This window comes from Fimicolochytrium jonesii (genome assembly GCF_025526975.1).
Source record: "Fimicolochytrium jonesii strain JEL569 chromosome Unknown EV422scaffold_2, whole genome shotgun sequence".
Classification (NCBI taxonomy): domain Eukaryota; kingdom Fungi; phylum Chytridiomycota; class Chytridiomycetes; order Spizellomycetales; family Powellomycetaceae; genus Fimicolochytrium; species Fimicolochytrium jonesii.
In genome coordinates, this window is record NW_026515669.1 from 1,305,004 (window position 1) to 1,320,879 (window position 15,876).

At 53.3% G+C, this 15,876-nt stretch overlaps 4 protein-coding genes across 4 annotated transcripts; 3 read left to right on the top strand and 1 right to left on the bottom strand.

Moving 5' to 3' along the window:
• Nucleotides 1-3,632: 3,632 nt before the first annotated feature.
• EV422DRAFT_150111 (uncharacterized protein) lies at nucleotides 3,633-5,653 on the top strand. Its single transcript, XM_053064877.1, has 3 exons — nucleotides 3,633-4,074; nucleotides 4,153-5,257; nucleotides 5,332-5,653. Exons 1-3 carry the CDS (start codon nucleotides 3,896-3,898, stop codon nucleotides 5,371-5,373), a joined length of 1,326 nt encoding a protein of 441 aa, XP_052929487.1. The 5' UTR covers nucleotides 3,633-3,895; the 3' UTR covers nucleotides 5,374-5,653.
• A 1,152-nt stretch (nucleotides 5,654-6,805) lies between these two features.
• On the top strand, nucleotides 6,806-9,900 carry EV422DRAFT_563831 (uncharacterized protein; the record flags this gene model as incomplete). Its single annotated transcript, XM_053072115.1, has 4 exons — nucleotides 6,806-7,400; nucleotides 7,471-7,551; nucleotides 7,624-7,839; nucleotides 7,913-9,900. The coding sequence occupies 4 exons, from the start codon at nucleotides 6,806-6,808 to the stop codon at nucleotides 9,898-9,900; spliced, it is 2,880 nt and encodes a 959-aa protein (XP_052929488.1).
• A 358-nt stretch (nucleotides 9,901-10,258) lies between these two features.
• On the bottom strand, nucleotides 10,259-12,939 carry EV422DRAFT_150083 (uncharacterized protein). Its single transcript, XM_053064876.1, has 2 exons — nucleotides 12,471-12,939; nucleotides 10,259-12,109 (listed from the first exon to the last, which is right to left on the bottom strand). The coding sequence occupies exons 1-2, from the start codon at nucleotides 12,836-12,838 to the stop codon at nucleotides 10,618-10,620; spliced, it is 1,860 nt and encodes a 619-aa protein (XP_052929489.1). The 5' UTR covers nucleotides 12,839-12,939; the 3' UTR covers nucleotides 10,259-10,617.
• A 1,507-nt stretch (nucleotides 12,940-14,446) lies between these two features.
• Nucleotides 14,447-15,840, top strand: EV422DRAFT_515026 (hemerythrin HHE cation binding domain-containing protein). Its single transcript, XM_053069295.1, has 3 exons — nucleotides 14,447-14,908; nucleotides 15,032-15,417; nucleotides 15,496-15,840. The coding sequence occupies exons 1-3, from the start codon at nucleotides 14,843-14,845 to the stop codon at nucleotides 15,626-15,628; spliced, it is 585 nt and encodes a 194-aa protein (XP_052929490.1). The 5' UTR covers nucleotides 14,447-14,842; the 3' UTR covers nucleotides 15,629-15,840.
• Nucleotides 15,841-15,876: the final 36 nt, after the last annotated feature.

The window sequence follows — 15,876 nt, forward strand, 5'->3', positions numbered from 1 at the left end:
CATTGTTGTTTCTCGTATTCGCGGATTCATGCGGTCCGAGGCAACGGCACGCATCGAACGAACTGTGGGTCGTCGACGTATGACATCACACTCGCACTCTTTACCACAATGTTGGACCTTGGACATAGACTTTGCGACGTGTACCGTCGGTTTGGATTTGAATGGTTTCAACAGCAGGTCAAGTCCCTGTGAGCTTCAACTGGCTTTCACCCTCGAGTTGGCAGGGCGTGTCTTGAAGCATTCCCCACCCACATCGCTCCCGCAGGTAATGTCAAAAGCCCGGCAGGCAGTGAAGAACTGAAGTCAATTGGGCCTCAGTCGTGAACAGCCACTACCGAAACAGGGGTCTTCAGAGAAGAAGTACTAGAACCGGGTTGCTGCCGGAACAAGTTCAATGCAATCAGGGTGACCAGGATTTCGTAAAATTGTGATTATGACGGTCAAACAGATCGCTCTCAGGAGTAATTCTCCATCCTTCCTCCACTAGCGGGATGGTTGTTTTCGCGATCCATCGACGCGAATGAATGTACTGTATTACAAAGAGCTCCCGGCAATGAGAATGCTGTTCCTGCGGAACTCATGTGCCGTGTTGCAATACGGTGAGAAGAAAGCAGACAGCGGTTGGCTGCATGCGGATACAATGAAGTATGTTGCCATGCCTTGAATTGGAGAGTGGCGAGCATTACATGGAATGGCGAGCGGATGAATTACGCTATCTGCCTCATGGGCATACGGCGATCCATGTTGCCTTGAGTCCATCCTCAGAGCTACAGTATGTTTGCATAGTAGGTTGTTCTGTGCAGAAGCATTAGCCTCATTTTGAGCTGAGCAAGTCGCCGTCGTTGATGGCAGCAAGAGTGGTCAGAGACTGCACCCTGTACACATCCAAAGGGGATGCGACAGCTACTCGTGCCCATGGTCGCGCGTTGCTAGCTCCCTGGGCACGTCAGAAGACGTGCCTCAGGATCGCGCCCCGCGAGCCAGGGGTTGCATATTGATATATGCTACCTTGGCACGAGTACTCTGAGAGGCCTGCCTCTTTTCGGCATCGAAGGGAAAACGAGGGTTCTGCGCGGTATGCCCTTGCATTCATATTTTTTTTGGCCACCCCAGCCCATTCGCATTTTTGCCATGTCCTCTAATCCCGATAAGGGATCCATACTCTGAGATGCCCGCCTTACTTAAGAATGGCAGCACGGCAAAAACCTCCTCGCCAGTGGCCACGCAATTTGCAGGTCTCGCACGCATATCTATCGCCAATGAGCATCACAGCCCAGTCACAATTTCGCCATGTCATCGCACGCGTTGAACCGAGTTCAAGCTTCTCGATAGGGTCCGCGCGGAGCAAATTTCAAAAACGCGAAAGTTCGCTTTGCCATGGGTTTCACCAACGACACTGCGGGTATCCGAGTTTTCGTCAAGACCCTTGGATCTTTTCCCCGGCGGGTCTGACGGCTAGTATCATACCGTATGTGTGATAAGATATGTGTTGAAGGAGCAAAGCCCCAGGTCAAGCGTCCGCGGGTCTCGAGTTCTCGACCCACCCGATGATTTTCGACCTGCATGGTGGAGTTACCACACTACATATCGATAGATATGTCATTGCGACGAGCCAAGCGGCTCAGCCCGAGCGCAGTGAGATCCAGGCATCTTTGGACGGGTCCTGCTGCTCCCTGTTGGGATGAGACAGTATGGCATCCCCCGTCTCACCCCAATCAGAGGTTCACAGACACACAGAATTTGCCTGGCACGGCCACAATGCAAATATCAGGCTAGAGTCCGCGACCCCGCATAGCTGCGTATCCGTGTTAGGGTCCCGTTCTTATCGTAAAATATGACGAACAATGGGCAGACACACAACATGCTCTCACACGGCACATGCGCACATCGGCGCTACTACTGTACTACATACCGACGATCTCATTGAGTCGCTTAATGGGATAACGGAGTGCCAGTTCCGTCGCTTGTCGATCGTTGGTAGTTGGCTCTTTTGCAAGGATGGAAAAAATTCGACAGTTGGGATTGAGGTCAAGCAACGTGAAGCAAGACACACGCAGGAGCCAGTGTTTTGAAACGGCGTGGAGGCATGGAGGCATGAAGCCAGCCACGCGTTTCACGTTGCGTTGCCTTTCGCAATGCCTCCTTTTTTTCTCTCTTTAGAAGTGAAGCTAGAACCTTGTTTACCCTAGGGTGCAATACCATCCGTTGGTGTCGCATTGGCGACCTCGTGTACCTGTTAGTAAACAGAAAAGGCAACAAAACTATCCCGCGGCGGTCATCGCCCATCGGACCCGGCCATCCGAGCTAAAAAATTCGAGAGTTGTGCCAATCACAACGTCCACAAGTCTCCCGCAGCGGAGTCAGGTTCAGGGATCCGACCGCTTGTTGATCCTATATTGCCTGATGTGCACCCGGTCCCTGGCGCTTGAGGAACACACCCTCGGTTCATACGGTGTCGGCCAAACCGGCATGCGTGTTGTTTATTCCACGCCGACAGTGGCGTGAAGAGTCTGAAGACCATGCAGCCGTGGATTCTGCGGTGACACAGAGAGCTACTTTTTGCGCGTTGGGAGCGAGCAGGGGGGAGGCAGGCTCACAATGTGTTCAACAATGCGCTGGTCTAGTTGCAAATCAGGGTTGAGACGAGACTGCCTGAACACTTGTATCACTTTACCTTGTTGTCACAGTTCCACTTAGCTGCGAGGGTTCCCCGTTTCGGCAGCTTCTCATAAAAGCGAGCCTCTGACGTAAAACAGCCGGTACTTAAGCCAGAACTGATTAGCGTTCCCCGCCCTTGACCCTTCCGTTCGCGAAGCACGTCCGGAAGACCCCAACACCCTTACACCATTGCCAACGCACACCCTACTCGTAGCCAACACAACCGACCAAGGACGATCACTACACACGCACCTCACCTCCTCTTCGTCGTCGAGAGTGAAACCGCGCAGAACGTAAGTTAACACCAATCGTCCGCTCAGGGATGGCCGACTGGTCGACAACCTGGGAAGGGAGACGAAGCTCAAGCAGCTCAAGCAACGTTTTGGGAGGCTGTGCCCTCCTTTCGTTGCTTGTCACCGATAAGCTTTGTCATATTGAGAGCGTATTTCGCACGCAAAGTGTGCTGTGGACGAGCGTCTAAAAGGCGGTCATTGTTGCTCATGACGACCCTTCCCACCGGTCTCCCCCGTTTCCCCTCGATTTGCCCCTTTCCCCGTAATTGGAATGGCGGTAAACGCGCCGCTTGGGACGATGGGAACGCAATGCAATCCCCCCCGGTTCTTCATGTTATGGAATCTGGACATGGGGGACTCAGCAATATGAGCGCTTCCCCGGCAGGCCTGACAGTAAGGGTTTCGCAGCAAAGCCATCCCCCGTGGGACAAGCTAATTGCAAATGCGATACCCAATTGACACATGTCAAATCAATGGCCCATTGACCGTGGGAGACGCACAGCCGTTGCTTTTATAGCTGGCTCCGTCGTCGCAGGGAAACCCAAACACCCACCCTTCCACTCCTTCCTCATTGTCTGGGCCGTCTGCGCTGTCGGTCGGACATACCTCTTATTGTGAACTCACCATTCGTCGTCCTTCCTTTTCCCAGCACTATTTACGATCACGTCATCAGAGCTCCCTTCCTTCTTCAGAAACGCTCAGCGCCTCTTTCCCACCGTCCGTCCGTTTGCCAATACCACATCGCATACGGCAAAGTCAAGAGGTTGCAAGACAAGAACTCGCCTGCTCGTCCCGTTTCCAGCTTTATTGCTTAACTCCGAGGGAAACTCCCGGAGAAGAGAGGCCAAACACGCAACGCCTACTCTTCTCTTCCCACGGATCTCTGGCCAACCCGTAGGCCAGGCAACGTAACTTTCCACAAGATAACGCAAAACACCAACACGATGCCGGCCATCGACGTGTCGATGCCCATGTCAATGGCTTGCACACCCACCTCTGCCGCCGATGGCTATCGACGGCGGTTTTCCATCATCGGTAGCCTGGGAAAGTCCATGGGTAACAGCATGGGACGATCCTACGGAAGCTTTGGTCGAGGAAGCATGACAAGAGACGGTCTCCTAGAGTAAGTTTTCCGTTGCGTTCGCAGCGCTTTGGTTGGCGATATGTGGCTCACTGTCAGTTCCCAAATCACTTTGTGCAGCGTGTACAACTTTCAATTCGGAGGCAGGTCACCAGGCGTTGCTGCCTCGCCGGGACATGATCTCCTGCACTTTGCGGGCCTGGAAGACAACTTCTGCAAGGACTTCTTCTGCTGCGGTGTAAACCTCGGAAACTTGCATGACCTGCTTCAACACTTCGAAGAGTGCCACGTGCGTGTCGAGTCCGATGTCGACGAAGATGAAGACTTGCCTTTCGAGTTTGAAAGCATGGACGACATGGACACGGACATGAGCGACGGTGACGGAACAACTGGCGGCTCACCACCGTCTGGCTTCAACGACATCTACCTTCATACTCAGCAGTATTCAACACAGCAAGCTGTCGGAGACATCCCTGCCATCGCACTAGCGGATATTTATGCGGAAGACTATCGGATAAGCAACCGATCCGGATCGAGCGCATCGGCCTTTGATACCTCGGTGATCCGAAAACGTATCGGCGGCGCTGGATCGTCATCCTCTCGTAACAAGAAAGGCAAGGCCATGTTGTCGCAGATATCAGAAACCAACCCTACTCTGCCATTCAGCGCTGACGGGCCAACGCATATGGTCACGGACATGGATATCGACGAGGCAGCACACGTTGAATCCCTGCCAACCCCAGTCACCCTGCCACAAGCCGGCTCTACTCAGACAACTACTTTTCCCACCCCTACAACCTCCCCATTATCCGCAACGACTCAATCTCAGCTGGCAACGGCGGCATCCCAAGCCATCGCCAATGCTATCGGACAGGGCAACAGTATCGTTTCGAACAGCTCTGTTCTTTCAAACTCCACTGCACAAACACCAAGCGTCACAATTACAAACTCAGGCTCGCCACCTACCCCAGCGGCCGACGAGGTCATGCTGATAGACGGAATGTCGATGCTGATAGACGGCGGTGCGAAGGACGATCGTCCGTACAAATGCAAGATTTCCGGTTGCGTGAAAGCCTACAAGAATCCCGGCGGTCTGAAATACCATATGCAGCACGGGCACTGCGAAGACACGGGCGATCCGGAAATGAACAACATCATCCACAAACCATATCAATGCACAGTGCCGGAATGCGGAAAAAGATACAAGAATCTCAATGGGCTAAAGGTGTGTATCTGATTTACACTTCTATGGTTTACGTCGGTTCAAAGCACTAATATGTGTCATTCCACAATCGTCAGTATCACATCGAGCACGCGCATCTCTCTCTTCTCGGTGCGTAAGAGAGGTGAATCGAACACCATTCATCATCCGCCCCACACATCATCACATACCATCCACATTCCATCCGACACACATCATCATCATAGACATATCTTTGTCTCCCCCCACCATCAGACGAGACTGCCTTCCCCTGAACCGGAATGCATGCAATGTAGAACGCCATTGTCTTCTACCTGCTTGCTCGTCACCCCTGCCATTCTTTTTTTTTGGACAGACCGCACGCTATCTATCATTTATCTTCCACCGATATCTGTTTGAATTCTCTATGTATTTGCAGTTGTTGCTTCGTTCTCAATGATTATGCGGTCTCTTATCTTTATATAAGTTTCGCGGTCTCTCTTTGTTTTGGTTCGGCTTCTTTCCCTTTCCTTGTTGATCACTTGTCTTTGCGGTGATGGATGTTGTACTATATCGAATGTTGGTAACTTGAAATTTAAGTATGTACGTCGTGGTTGCCTTCTTGAATTTGTTCCAGTCTCTCATCGAGTTTGGCGTCTGATGTGGCAGGCCCGTAGGACGCCGGCGGAGCGGGGCGACGTCGGACCTGCATGAATGATTCATGCGTTGCGGAGTCCGGACAGCACATCGAGAGGGGGAGAAGGGCTGGGAGGAGGGGCCAGGGACAAATAGAGCCAGTTTGTACGCGTTGACCGTCATCGAAATTGCGATTTTCCCACCAGCCTCGGTTTGTCACTTTGCGGAGTCTGGCCTGAACCCCTTTGCAAACGGTGGAGGTTCCCCTTTCACCGGCTGTTTATCACGGCAACGAAAGTTGGCATGGTTGCCGGCCGCCGGGTCTCTTCCTTTTTATCTTCAAGGAGTGGGGGTCAAGCCAAGGAGATGGCGTGAGCTGCATACTGCATGCGCTGTGTCCCGAATGCGCTTGACTTCCACCAATCGTTTGGTCATCTTCCCACGAACTTTCCTGTGAAATTCTTTTGACTTTTCCCATATTTGACTCGTAGAACAAAGGTTCTCCCGATAGAGTTCTCAGCGGCAGGCTTCCTACGAAACTCCCCAGTTAGGCACTTGGGAGCAACCTTTGGTCCCGGCCCGCACCAGTAAAGTCTTCTCAGCGACATACGAGATACCTTCCTGGAGGTCGACACCCAAAAGCATATTCCGCTTTGCATTCAGAAAGAAGAGCAACGCTTGAGGAAGGAAGCGATGAAGCACGTCAACCGTCGGCACCCAGCAAAGAACCGACCCACCGTCCAAGAGATTATGCAGAATTGGCGCGCTGTCCAGACCCCTCGCATTCTGGTCAACAACGGGACACCGCCGGAATCTCGTCGCAGTTCACAAGAAGGTGCGTTCAAGAATTTCCTATGGCGGGGCCGATAAGATTAAGCGTATTGCAAACCGGTTGCCGGTTTTTGTCTTCTTTCCTTTCCGTTTGCATGTTTGCCATTGCCTTTCGAATAACGCGTCATGACGTTCCACGCGGACGCAGATACGGACGAAAATCCCTTGTTCAACTGCACGCAATGGGAGTCGCCGCAGCAAGGTCACGCTATGCCTCCTCACCAGCAGTTTCCTCAACCGGGAAAGGATGCGTATACGAATGGGGAGGGTCAAGCCGGTCATAGCCACGCGTATGATGACCACCATCTTGGTTCTGAGCAGCCGGCGCCTGAAGGCGAAGGCGTTACGTCCTTTTTAGGGATCCCGGAACTGAATATGACCTCGCCATTCCTGACATTCAGCTCGCCGGTCAGTCCGGTTGTGGCAGCGGAGCTTGCCGCGGCTGCGGCGCAGAATGAATACGACAGGAATACAGAGCGTCAGCCAGCAAAAGGTGGGGCGGATGCGGCGGACCGAGAGCCACAGCAGGATATTCGACGAAGAGATGCTGTGTATGAAGAAGACGTGAACGACGACGCGCAGGGCTGCGCATGTCATTCGCACCCGGGACTGGTTCTGCTGGAGGCGGTGTATGCGATACCAGTACACGATGTCGTGAATGCACTGTATGGTCCTGATATGGACGCGTATCAGAATATCGGCGCTCGCCGGGGATGTGCTGGTAGGTTATCACCTTTACACTGGCGGGTTGGCGGCTGGAACTCGAAGGCTCATACAAAAATGGTCTGCAGATTTGATGGCGGAGGACTGGCACATGGACGAAGGAGGTCATTGGGCTTCGCGCTGCGTGTCATATCGTATGGTACAGGCTGGTAAGATTCATTGAAATCATGCAAGGGTCAACTGAGAGCAGTTTCAGGATCTGACACGATGTTGTTCGGCAGATGGACGCATAGCAAGGGAGGTCATCGAAGCGCAAAGCGTGCTGCAGGATGAACCCGATGCCATGGTGGTGGAGACTCGTTTCCACTATCCGGCAGATCCTCAACCTCTCGTAGTTCAACGATGTTGCATCACACTTGCGGATGTTGGTGGTCGCCGTGGTGCGAAAGTGAAGATCCATGCCGCGACCGAGAGAACCTTGGGTCGGCAAGGAAGAGGTATGCAAGACAATGACAGGAGTTGTACGGCGAAGCGTTGGCTGACCTTTCTCACGTTGCATTCATCAAGTAGATGAACGAGTCGAGCACGAATTGAGGGAGCAGCAGTACACCTGTCGCTATCTGGACGAGTACCTCATCAAGCTCGCCGCCAAACGGCGAGGGGAACGAATGCGACTTCACCGGAAATCTATGCAGGCGACAGCAACACGATCCTCCTCAACTTCATCAAACGCATCGCAAAACCCTCAACCGATTCGGTCGCGTTCAAATGATATCCTCCCGGCATCGCTTCTCACTTTCTCCGGGGGTGCCTCACAGCCGCACTCGCCATCTCTTGCGGCGCCCAGACGCTCAATGTCATCCTCGTCGGCATCTTCGGGCGGCTCCTCCGCGTCGTCCGGTGCTGCCCCTGCCGATGGCCAACAACCCGTCGTTCTTGCAGAAGGAGCGGCGACAATGGCACAGGACGCCATTATTCCCCGCAATCCTCTGAAAATCAGGGTGTTGCACGGTCCCAGGGCTATGTCTGGCAAACGCCGCGAATCCGTGGATGGAATCTCTTCTTCCCCACCCGTGTCGCGTGCCATGCCCGCCATGTTGCATTCCAACAAGAGTTGTCCTCAGCTCTCGAGCGCCATGCGCACTAATAGCGCTGCAACGCTAAATACCATCGGCACCACCGCCACCATCGATCGCAAACCTTACGGACCACGTCCTTTCGGCGGTCTCAGCGCTCTCGTCAACGACATCAAAGCCAAATTGAAGGCGAACGCCCCACAACCAAAAGCGGTAACTTGGGACGGCAAGAGATGGAAAGAAGCTCATCCTGTCATCGCTCAAAAGCTTTGCGAGACCGTGAGCACACCCGGGGCGTCGCCAGACTTATCCAATGCCGCCACACCATCAGGCGCTGCAACGCCTTACGCTCTCACTTCTAATCCCTCCAGCTCCAGCTTGTCGACCCCTTATTCGACCATCCCGCGTGACAGGGTGCTCAAGCGAGAGGGTGGCGCTGTCGCCTGCTGGGATGGGAAGCAGTTTGTGATTCACGAAGGGCGCGATGTTACCCAAGGCATGCCGAAAATGCCCTCTGAGGTTGTCTCCACCCCAACACAAGAGCATGAGGTTCCCCTGAATGTCATCGGGAGCCTGCACGGCGAGAAGCTCAAGCCCATCCCGGAGACCGACCTACAGAGATCGTATTCCTCCGAAACTTCTGAGGACGTCAGCACGGAATACACCGATGAAGTGGACGTGTACCGTCACGTACAACCTTTCCTGGCAGTGGCGCACGCAGATAGGCCCGCTCCAGCTGCAGAAGAGTCTACGTCCGAATATACAGACCCGTCTATGGACCTTACGCCCAAAACGGCCGCTGAAACCGCAGAATGGCGCGAAGCAGCCAAGAGGCGTATACAGAGTCAGTTACAAGCTCAGCATAGAGGGGTTGCAGCGGTGGTCGATAATGCTCCTCCGCCTATTGCTGCTTTGACGACTTTCCCGATGCCAGGAGAGCTAGCGAACGACTACAGTTTTCAAGTCGATGCCTCGTCAGAGGACACCCCTGTCCTGCATAGGCTGTTGCAGGATATCTCTTTCAGCGCTCAGTATTCGACGGATTTGCAGCAGCCGTCTCATGATCAGCAGATTGTATTCACACAGCAACAATCACAGCAGCACTCGCCAAGCCTTCAAGAAGCCAGCCTTCATGTGAAATTTGTGGACAACCTTGTCAAACCCGCTTCGTCTCCATCGGGACCATCACCCGGAACTCCGCTCACACTCGCACCCGAAGACACCCCTGAACCCACCCCATCTGCGGTATCATCAGAACAGGCCCCGTCACCACCTCGTTCCCTCACCACGACACTCCGCTCTCTCAACCGCAAAGCCGTCGCCGCCACCATCGCCGTCATGGCCTTCTCTTACTACCTCGGAATCGTCATACCCATCCTCCGCTTGACGTACTACCTCGTCTGCTGGATGTGGGGAATGAACCTCGTCCCGCTATCGATTGGTCTCGCATCGTTGGCATGGATTGCATGGGGTAGTTCATGACGAATTGGGAATCCGGCCCATCGAAAGTTACTCCCCTGGCATTCAAGGCTAGGATTCGTTTTTCTTGCTCTGCGCTTTTCCTCCTTCCTGATAGGCGTCCTGCTCCGTCTTTTACATGTACATTTTTGTTCGTTTCTGTAGTTTCTGCTGTACCCTCCCTTTCTTCATATCGCCTTCCCCTTTCTCCATCCTCTCTGTTCCTGGGACTTTGCACCCTTCGTTGCATTGACATTGTATAAAGTGTATACTCTCCTATGCGTCGTTGTCTTCCTCTGCAGTAATTTAGACCAGTTTGAACCATGACCATTATATCCATTATCGCGGACCAAATGAAGATAAGAAAATAGTGCATAGATGCGAAATGAACGAAAACGAGAACATGAGATCTTGACAAGGATATTGCGACACTCAACAGATTTGAACCATAAAAGGAGGCAATAGAACCAATGAATCACCCAAATCGAGCAAATAGACGAACACGAGGTCGAAAAGCAAATGACAAAAATGTAAGATTAAACTGGGGGAGGACAAAAGTACGAGCTGTAAAGTAATTCCAAAAATCTCGGAGGGTTTGTGTGTGGGGTCGTTTGCGTCCGCGCAGCGGCACGATCGCCCAGCGGCTCCTTTTCGCGTTGATGTTGCAAGGGCGTGGGTGGTTTATGTTGTGGGTAAGGGAGGACGAGCGGGGTGTGTTGAGGGAACAAAAGTGTACGGTTTTCACTCGTTGTCGCCCTCATCGCAAGAAAAGTACACGCTGGCGGCATCGTCCAACAGCGCTTTCTGTCTAAACGAGTCGTCCGCCGCAGCAGCAAAGAGTCGCATAACATCAAACTGCGACGTCAAAGGGTCGTCAACGTCCTCATCGCCATGCTGATGGTGGTGATGATCATGCTGGTCACGGTGTTCCTCAACCGCAGCACTGAACGATATCTGCCGTCCACCCAACGCCCTGTTCGACCTCTCGATACTGTTCTCCATCGTCCGCACCAGACTCTGCACATCATCCGCAGACGTGAACGCCGCCACAGCCGCCGCGCTCGGGTGCGGGTTGATGAGGACCGATCGGCGCCCGACGTCCGCGGTCTCTTCCCTCGCCTCGCGTAAACCCTCACATTCGACACGGAGCATCTCGAGCTCGAGGGTGGCTTCGCGGATCCAGGCGCGGTAGGCGATGATGGGGCCCGTTTGCACGTCCTGGATTGAGTCGCGGAGCTCTTGGACGGTTGGTTCGAGGATCGCGATGAGGGTGCTCAGGTGGGTTATGCGCGCCGTGAGGGCGGTGGTTACGGGGGAGGGTTGAGGTGTGCGGTTGGCGGCGAGGTTTGGGGAGGAGTTGTAAGGGGAGGTCTGCGAGGATGAGCTGAGGGAGGATGCGGTGCGGCGGTGGAGGTGTTGGGATGAGTGACCGAGGTGTTTGTTCTGTAGCCCGCCGGCGAGCGAGGAGGACGAGAGGAGGGGGCTGTCTTCGAGGACGGTGGTAGGGTCCGCGAGTAGAGGATCGATGTTGCTGGGGAAACCGACGTTGGCGTTGAGAAGGGTGTCGCGGATAGTCTGCAACATCATGGTGAATGCAGCGCGCTGGATGCGACGGGATGAGAGGTCATCGACCGTCACGCGCTGTTGTGAGTCGGATGAGTTGGTCCGCTGGAGACCGAAGCTGCTGCGACTTCCGTTTCGGTCTGTCAGCGTGGAGAAGAGAGACTCTCGTGATGATGTGGGTGCACCGCTGCCGTAGAGTGCGACTGTTCGTCGATTTGCCGCGCGGTCTGTCAATGGTAACGAAGGGTTGGAGGAAGACAATGGGAGACCAGACGATCCCATCGGCGTGCTCCATCGTTTCCCAGTTCCGCCGCCGCTGTTCGCACCCGACTCATCATCATCACAGTGACTTTGTGAGTGTATCTGTTTCCTATCGCACAGCTGCACGACCTCGCGCAAGAACTTGCGTTCAAATCGCAGTTGCGTGATTTGCTCGACACACGACTCGTACGAGAGCTCCTGCTCAGCGACGTCATCTATTAACGTGCGCAGTTTGTTGCGGAGGGATATAAACTCGGTTGTGAGCTGGTCGAAGCGGATCACTGATTGTGTTAGGGTGCGGTTTAGCGCGCTGACCGAGTTGGTGACCGGTGCGGAGTTGGTGCTTCCAGAGGGTGACGCCGTCGAGTTGCGGTAAAAGTGAGGGATATGGAATGGCGTGTTTGTGAATCTAAAAGGAGTAGTAGTGAGTGAGTGAAGCATTAACCATCGTCAACCATCAACAACCGTCACCATCAACCATCAACGAAGCATCAACCCAGCAACCATCCTCTTGAAAAGATGTTGCGCCTTTGGCGCAATGTGCTTGCTGAGGCTCGCTAGGAGTCGTGGTTAGCGGAATATAGCGCCTTTGGCGCAATGTGGCTCGCTCCGCTCGCGTGGGCGTTTCGGCTCATGCCTCGCCTGCCTCAAGTATCCCTGCGCCTCGCTACGCTCGGTCTCCCATATCGAGCCAAACCCTCGCTTCGCTCGGTCGCTATCGCTCGACCCCCACCTTCTCCCTCTCCAACGCTGGCCACTCGACTACATACCCATCATCATCATCAGAAGTGGTATAATTTCCAAGCTGTCGTTCATCCATGACTCCCGAAGAAGTAGTAGATGAAGCCGAAGACGAAGCGGATGAATGACTGACTCCAAATCCTTCGTCAGGCGAAAGCGGCGACTGTGGCTGAGAGGACTGGGACGAGCGGTGGTGGTGGTGGTGATGAGAAGTGTAGGAACCAAGCGCAGAACTATCAAAGTTGAGGTGCGGGCGAGCCTTATGCTTCCTGGTAGTTGCAGCTTTGGGGATGGTTGATGAAGCCGTAGTAGCAAAACGCTTGTGGTGGTTGTGCTTTTTGCTGCTAAAGTCGTATTCGTTCGCGAGGACGTGCTGTTCTGGTTCGGTTGTGTTCATCTCGTTGGTTGGTGGGTTGCGACACCTGATGGTGGAATGCTGCTTACTATCCGCTGTGGCGATTGGACGATGACTATGGGTTGCTACAAGTACTGTAGGTTTTCTCGTTATCGACGGTTGGTCTGATAGCCAACGATTGTTTTTTGTTGAAAGGCGGGCACTGTTGGCGCAACTGAGTGTTATAACACCTGTTTGTGGCGGGTCATTCCCCCTCGTGGTTTCTCAACACTTCCAAAAGCTTAAGTTGTCTTTCATGAAGGCACTCCGCAATGCCGGTTAGTGCGGGTAGTGTGGAGGCGCAGGGGGTCTGTTGGTTGAGGAGTGTTGCGTCGTAATTAGGCACAGCCTGTTTTCCGGAGGTTGTTTCTGGAGGATGTTTCTGGAGGATGTTTCTGGAGGCGGGCAGTAATATGTGCTCGCTCTGGGACAACGCCCGCCCCATTGTGACGAGCGTGATGACGGCCCGCGCTCCTCCGCCCTGTTGATTAGCGTCACTTCACATTGCAACTGCGATTTAGATTAGGATCGACCCCTCTTTCTCATCACTCATTCCCCCCCTCCTGACCTGATGCATCTCACTAGCCTCCAACCGGTGAAACGAAACACCGGTAACACGATGTCGCGGAGACGCCATTTAATTTTGCAGATCAACAACTCGCAACAAAAGCACGTGGGAAGAGGGGATTCTCGTTCTTCCTGCCGCTGAGGACAGACTGGCCGCTATGAATTTGAACTTGAGCTCCCAATCTTGAAGGCGATCGTATGGAATCTATGGATGAGGGAACTTTGAACTTTGAAGTGCTCATCAGAAGATCAGTTCAATACGGATGCTCCTTTGTTCCGCGCAGCGCACTGTTGGCCGCCGCCCATGTGGGACAAACAGCGCAGCCGGCTCCCGCTATCATCTCCATGTGACTTGCCTTACAACCTTCATGAGACATTTGGGGGCTTCCCCGGTTGGGCCTCAAGCTTCAAGGTTAACATTGACATGTGCAGTCTTGTATACATGTTTCAAGAATCATCACTCGAGGTTTCGAATGATAACTTTTTGAAGTTGAAGGATTCGCCGCTCTGCTCTCGCACCATAACTGGCGACGTGGGCAGCCGTTGTCAATCCTACGCACCCTAGCTTGACGCTTACGGTTCTTGAAGCAGTTTACTCACTGTATATGTCTCCTGCACTGCTCGAGTATAACCGCTGCCGGCTTGGCGATATTTCATGTACCGTCTCCTCATAGCATTCTTCGCAACGTCTCGTGAAATATCATGTAAACCTGGCCTTGAATCACATACGGTCTAGTTTCCGTTTAAGCCTGCTGTCAAGAGGCATATACTGTACGTTAATGAACTGACAGTTTCCCATGGCGCAATTTCGGGCTTTCTACAGTATATTGTGTGCAAACGCGGAGTCCTCGGACAGGAAAAGGTTTTCGTCCAGCTTCACCCATTTAAGCCGGCACAGAGTCCCTTCAAATTCCGCAGACCATAACAGGCTATTGAATGGAAAAGGGTATGTAGGAACGGGTCCGAGAACTGTTTCCACGCGCTGTCGAATTCCTGTCAATGTAGTGTAACCCTCGCGATAAGAGCCCAGCCTACCTCCGCCAACGTCCCTGCTGTGACGCATGGCGACACAAAGAATGTCGTTCTTTGTCGTCAGATTCGTCACTTTGGGGGGGCTTCGTTCCACATCGTCGGTCCGATAATCCATTTCCTTAGCGACATGTCTTTCCTGTGAACCTCGAGGGAACCCTCCCTTCACATTTCGTCGGTTTGACGTAATGTAGACTCACGCATAGTTTTTCCGATCACGCCTTTGGGCTGAGGTTGGAGACAGGGCAAGGGGAAAGCCACGCACGGGGGGGTCGGAAGGCCAATTGGTGGAGACTGGAGAGCTCGTATAAAACGGAACCTCGCTCTCTATCGGGAAGGTCGAGCCACTAGAAACCATTCCGAGCCATACACTCATAGCCATTACAATCCAAATAACAGAATTCATTCACCATGACGGGAACACACATCGTTGATGCTATTCTCAAGGATCATAAGGAGATCCAGGCTTACTATGAGGTAGGTTTGGGGATTGGGACCGAAGAAGCATGGATGGAACGTCGCGAAAGTGTGGCTCATATGATCACTGAGTCTCATTGATTCTCACATCCCATCAATCTTCCCGAATATCAAACTCCATAGCAATACCTAGCGAACACCGACAACCCCACCGAGCAAGAAAAATGGGCCAACCAACTCCGCTGGGAAATCGCGCGTCACTCCATCGGCGAAGAACTCATCGTCTACCCCGCCTACGAAAAGCACTTCCCCAACGGCAAAGCCCTCGCCGACAAAGACCGCGCCGAGCACCAGCAGGTCAAGAACGACCTCTACACCCTGCAGAGCCTGACGCCCGGCAAGGATGCGGACTTTGACCCGTTGATTGCGAAGATGATGAGGGAGTTGAGGGCGCATATCAAGCACGAGGAGGAGGAGGATTTGCCCAAGTTGCGCGCGGCGTTGTCGCAGAAGGATGCGGAGTATATGGGAAGGCAGTTTGAGACTACTAAGAACTTTGTTCCTACTCGGTATGTTCGTCTTGAGCTTCCCTTTATGTGTGGTAGATAAGGACGCTGACTATTTTCTACCTTCCTCACGCCATCCAGCTCCCACCCTTCCGCCCCCGACAAGCCCCCGTTCGAAACCCTCGCCGGCCTGCTTGCGGCACCGCTGGACAAGCTCCGCGACGCCTTTTCAAAATTCCCCACTACAGAGCAAGTCCAGGCTGTTGAGCCTTGAAATTGATATGCAGTTTCTTGCGACAGTATGAGGTTCACGCGTCGCTTTTTTTTTTGGGAGGGAAGAATCGGAGGAGGGAGGTCTGATCCCATCTTATAAGCGAGGAGAGATATGGAAGAGATTGCTGGGCATTTCTTTTTCACTTGTACAAAGTATACGCAAAAAAATCGTATGGAGCTCGTCTGACATGGTTGCATATACTGTACAGTTGATGTCGGATTTGTTTCGCAGAACCCAACGGGCATATC

Coding starts and splice junctions, on each gene's coding strand:
- EV422DRAFT_150111 (XM_053064877.1), top strand. CDS start 3,896: ATGCCGGCCATCGACGTGTCGATGCCCATGTCAATGGCTTGCACACCC. Junction 4,075..4,152: donor ACAAGAGACGGTCTCCTAGA/GTAAGTTTTCCG, acceptor CACTTTGTGCAG/CGTGTACAACTTTCAATTCG. Junction 5,258..5,331: donor AGAATCTCAATGGGCTAAAG/GTGTGTATCTGA, acceptor CACAATCGTCAG/TATCACATCGAGCACGCGCA.
- EV422DRAFT_150083 (XM_053064876.1), bottom strand. CDS start 12,838: ATGAACACAACCGAACCAGAACAGCACGTCCTCGCGAACGAATACGAC. Junction 12,110..12,470: donor ACTTCTGATGATGATGATGG/GTATGTAGTCGA, acceptor TACTCCTTTTAG/ATTCACAAACACGCCATTCC.
- EV422DRAFT_515026 (XM_053069295.1), top strand. CDS start 14,843: ATGACGGGAACACACATCGTTGATGCTATTCTCAAGGATCATAAGGAG. Junction 14,909..15,031: donor AGATCCAGGCTTACTATGAG/GTAGGTTTGGGG, acceptor CAAACTCCATAG/CAATACCTAGCGAACACCGA. Junction 15,418..15,495: donor AAGAACTTTGTTCCTACTCG/GTATGTTCGTCT, acceptor CACGCCATCCAG/CTCCCACCCTTCCGCCCCCG.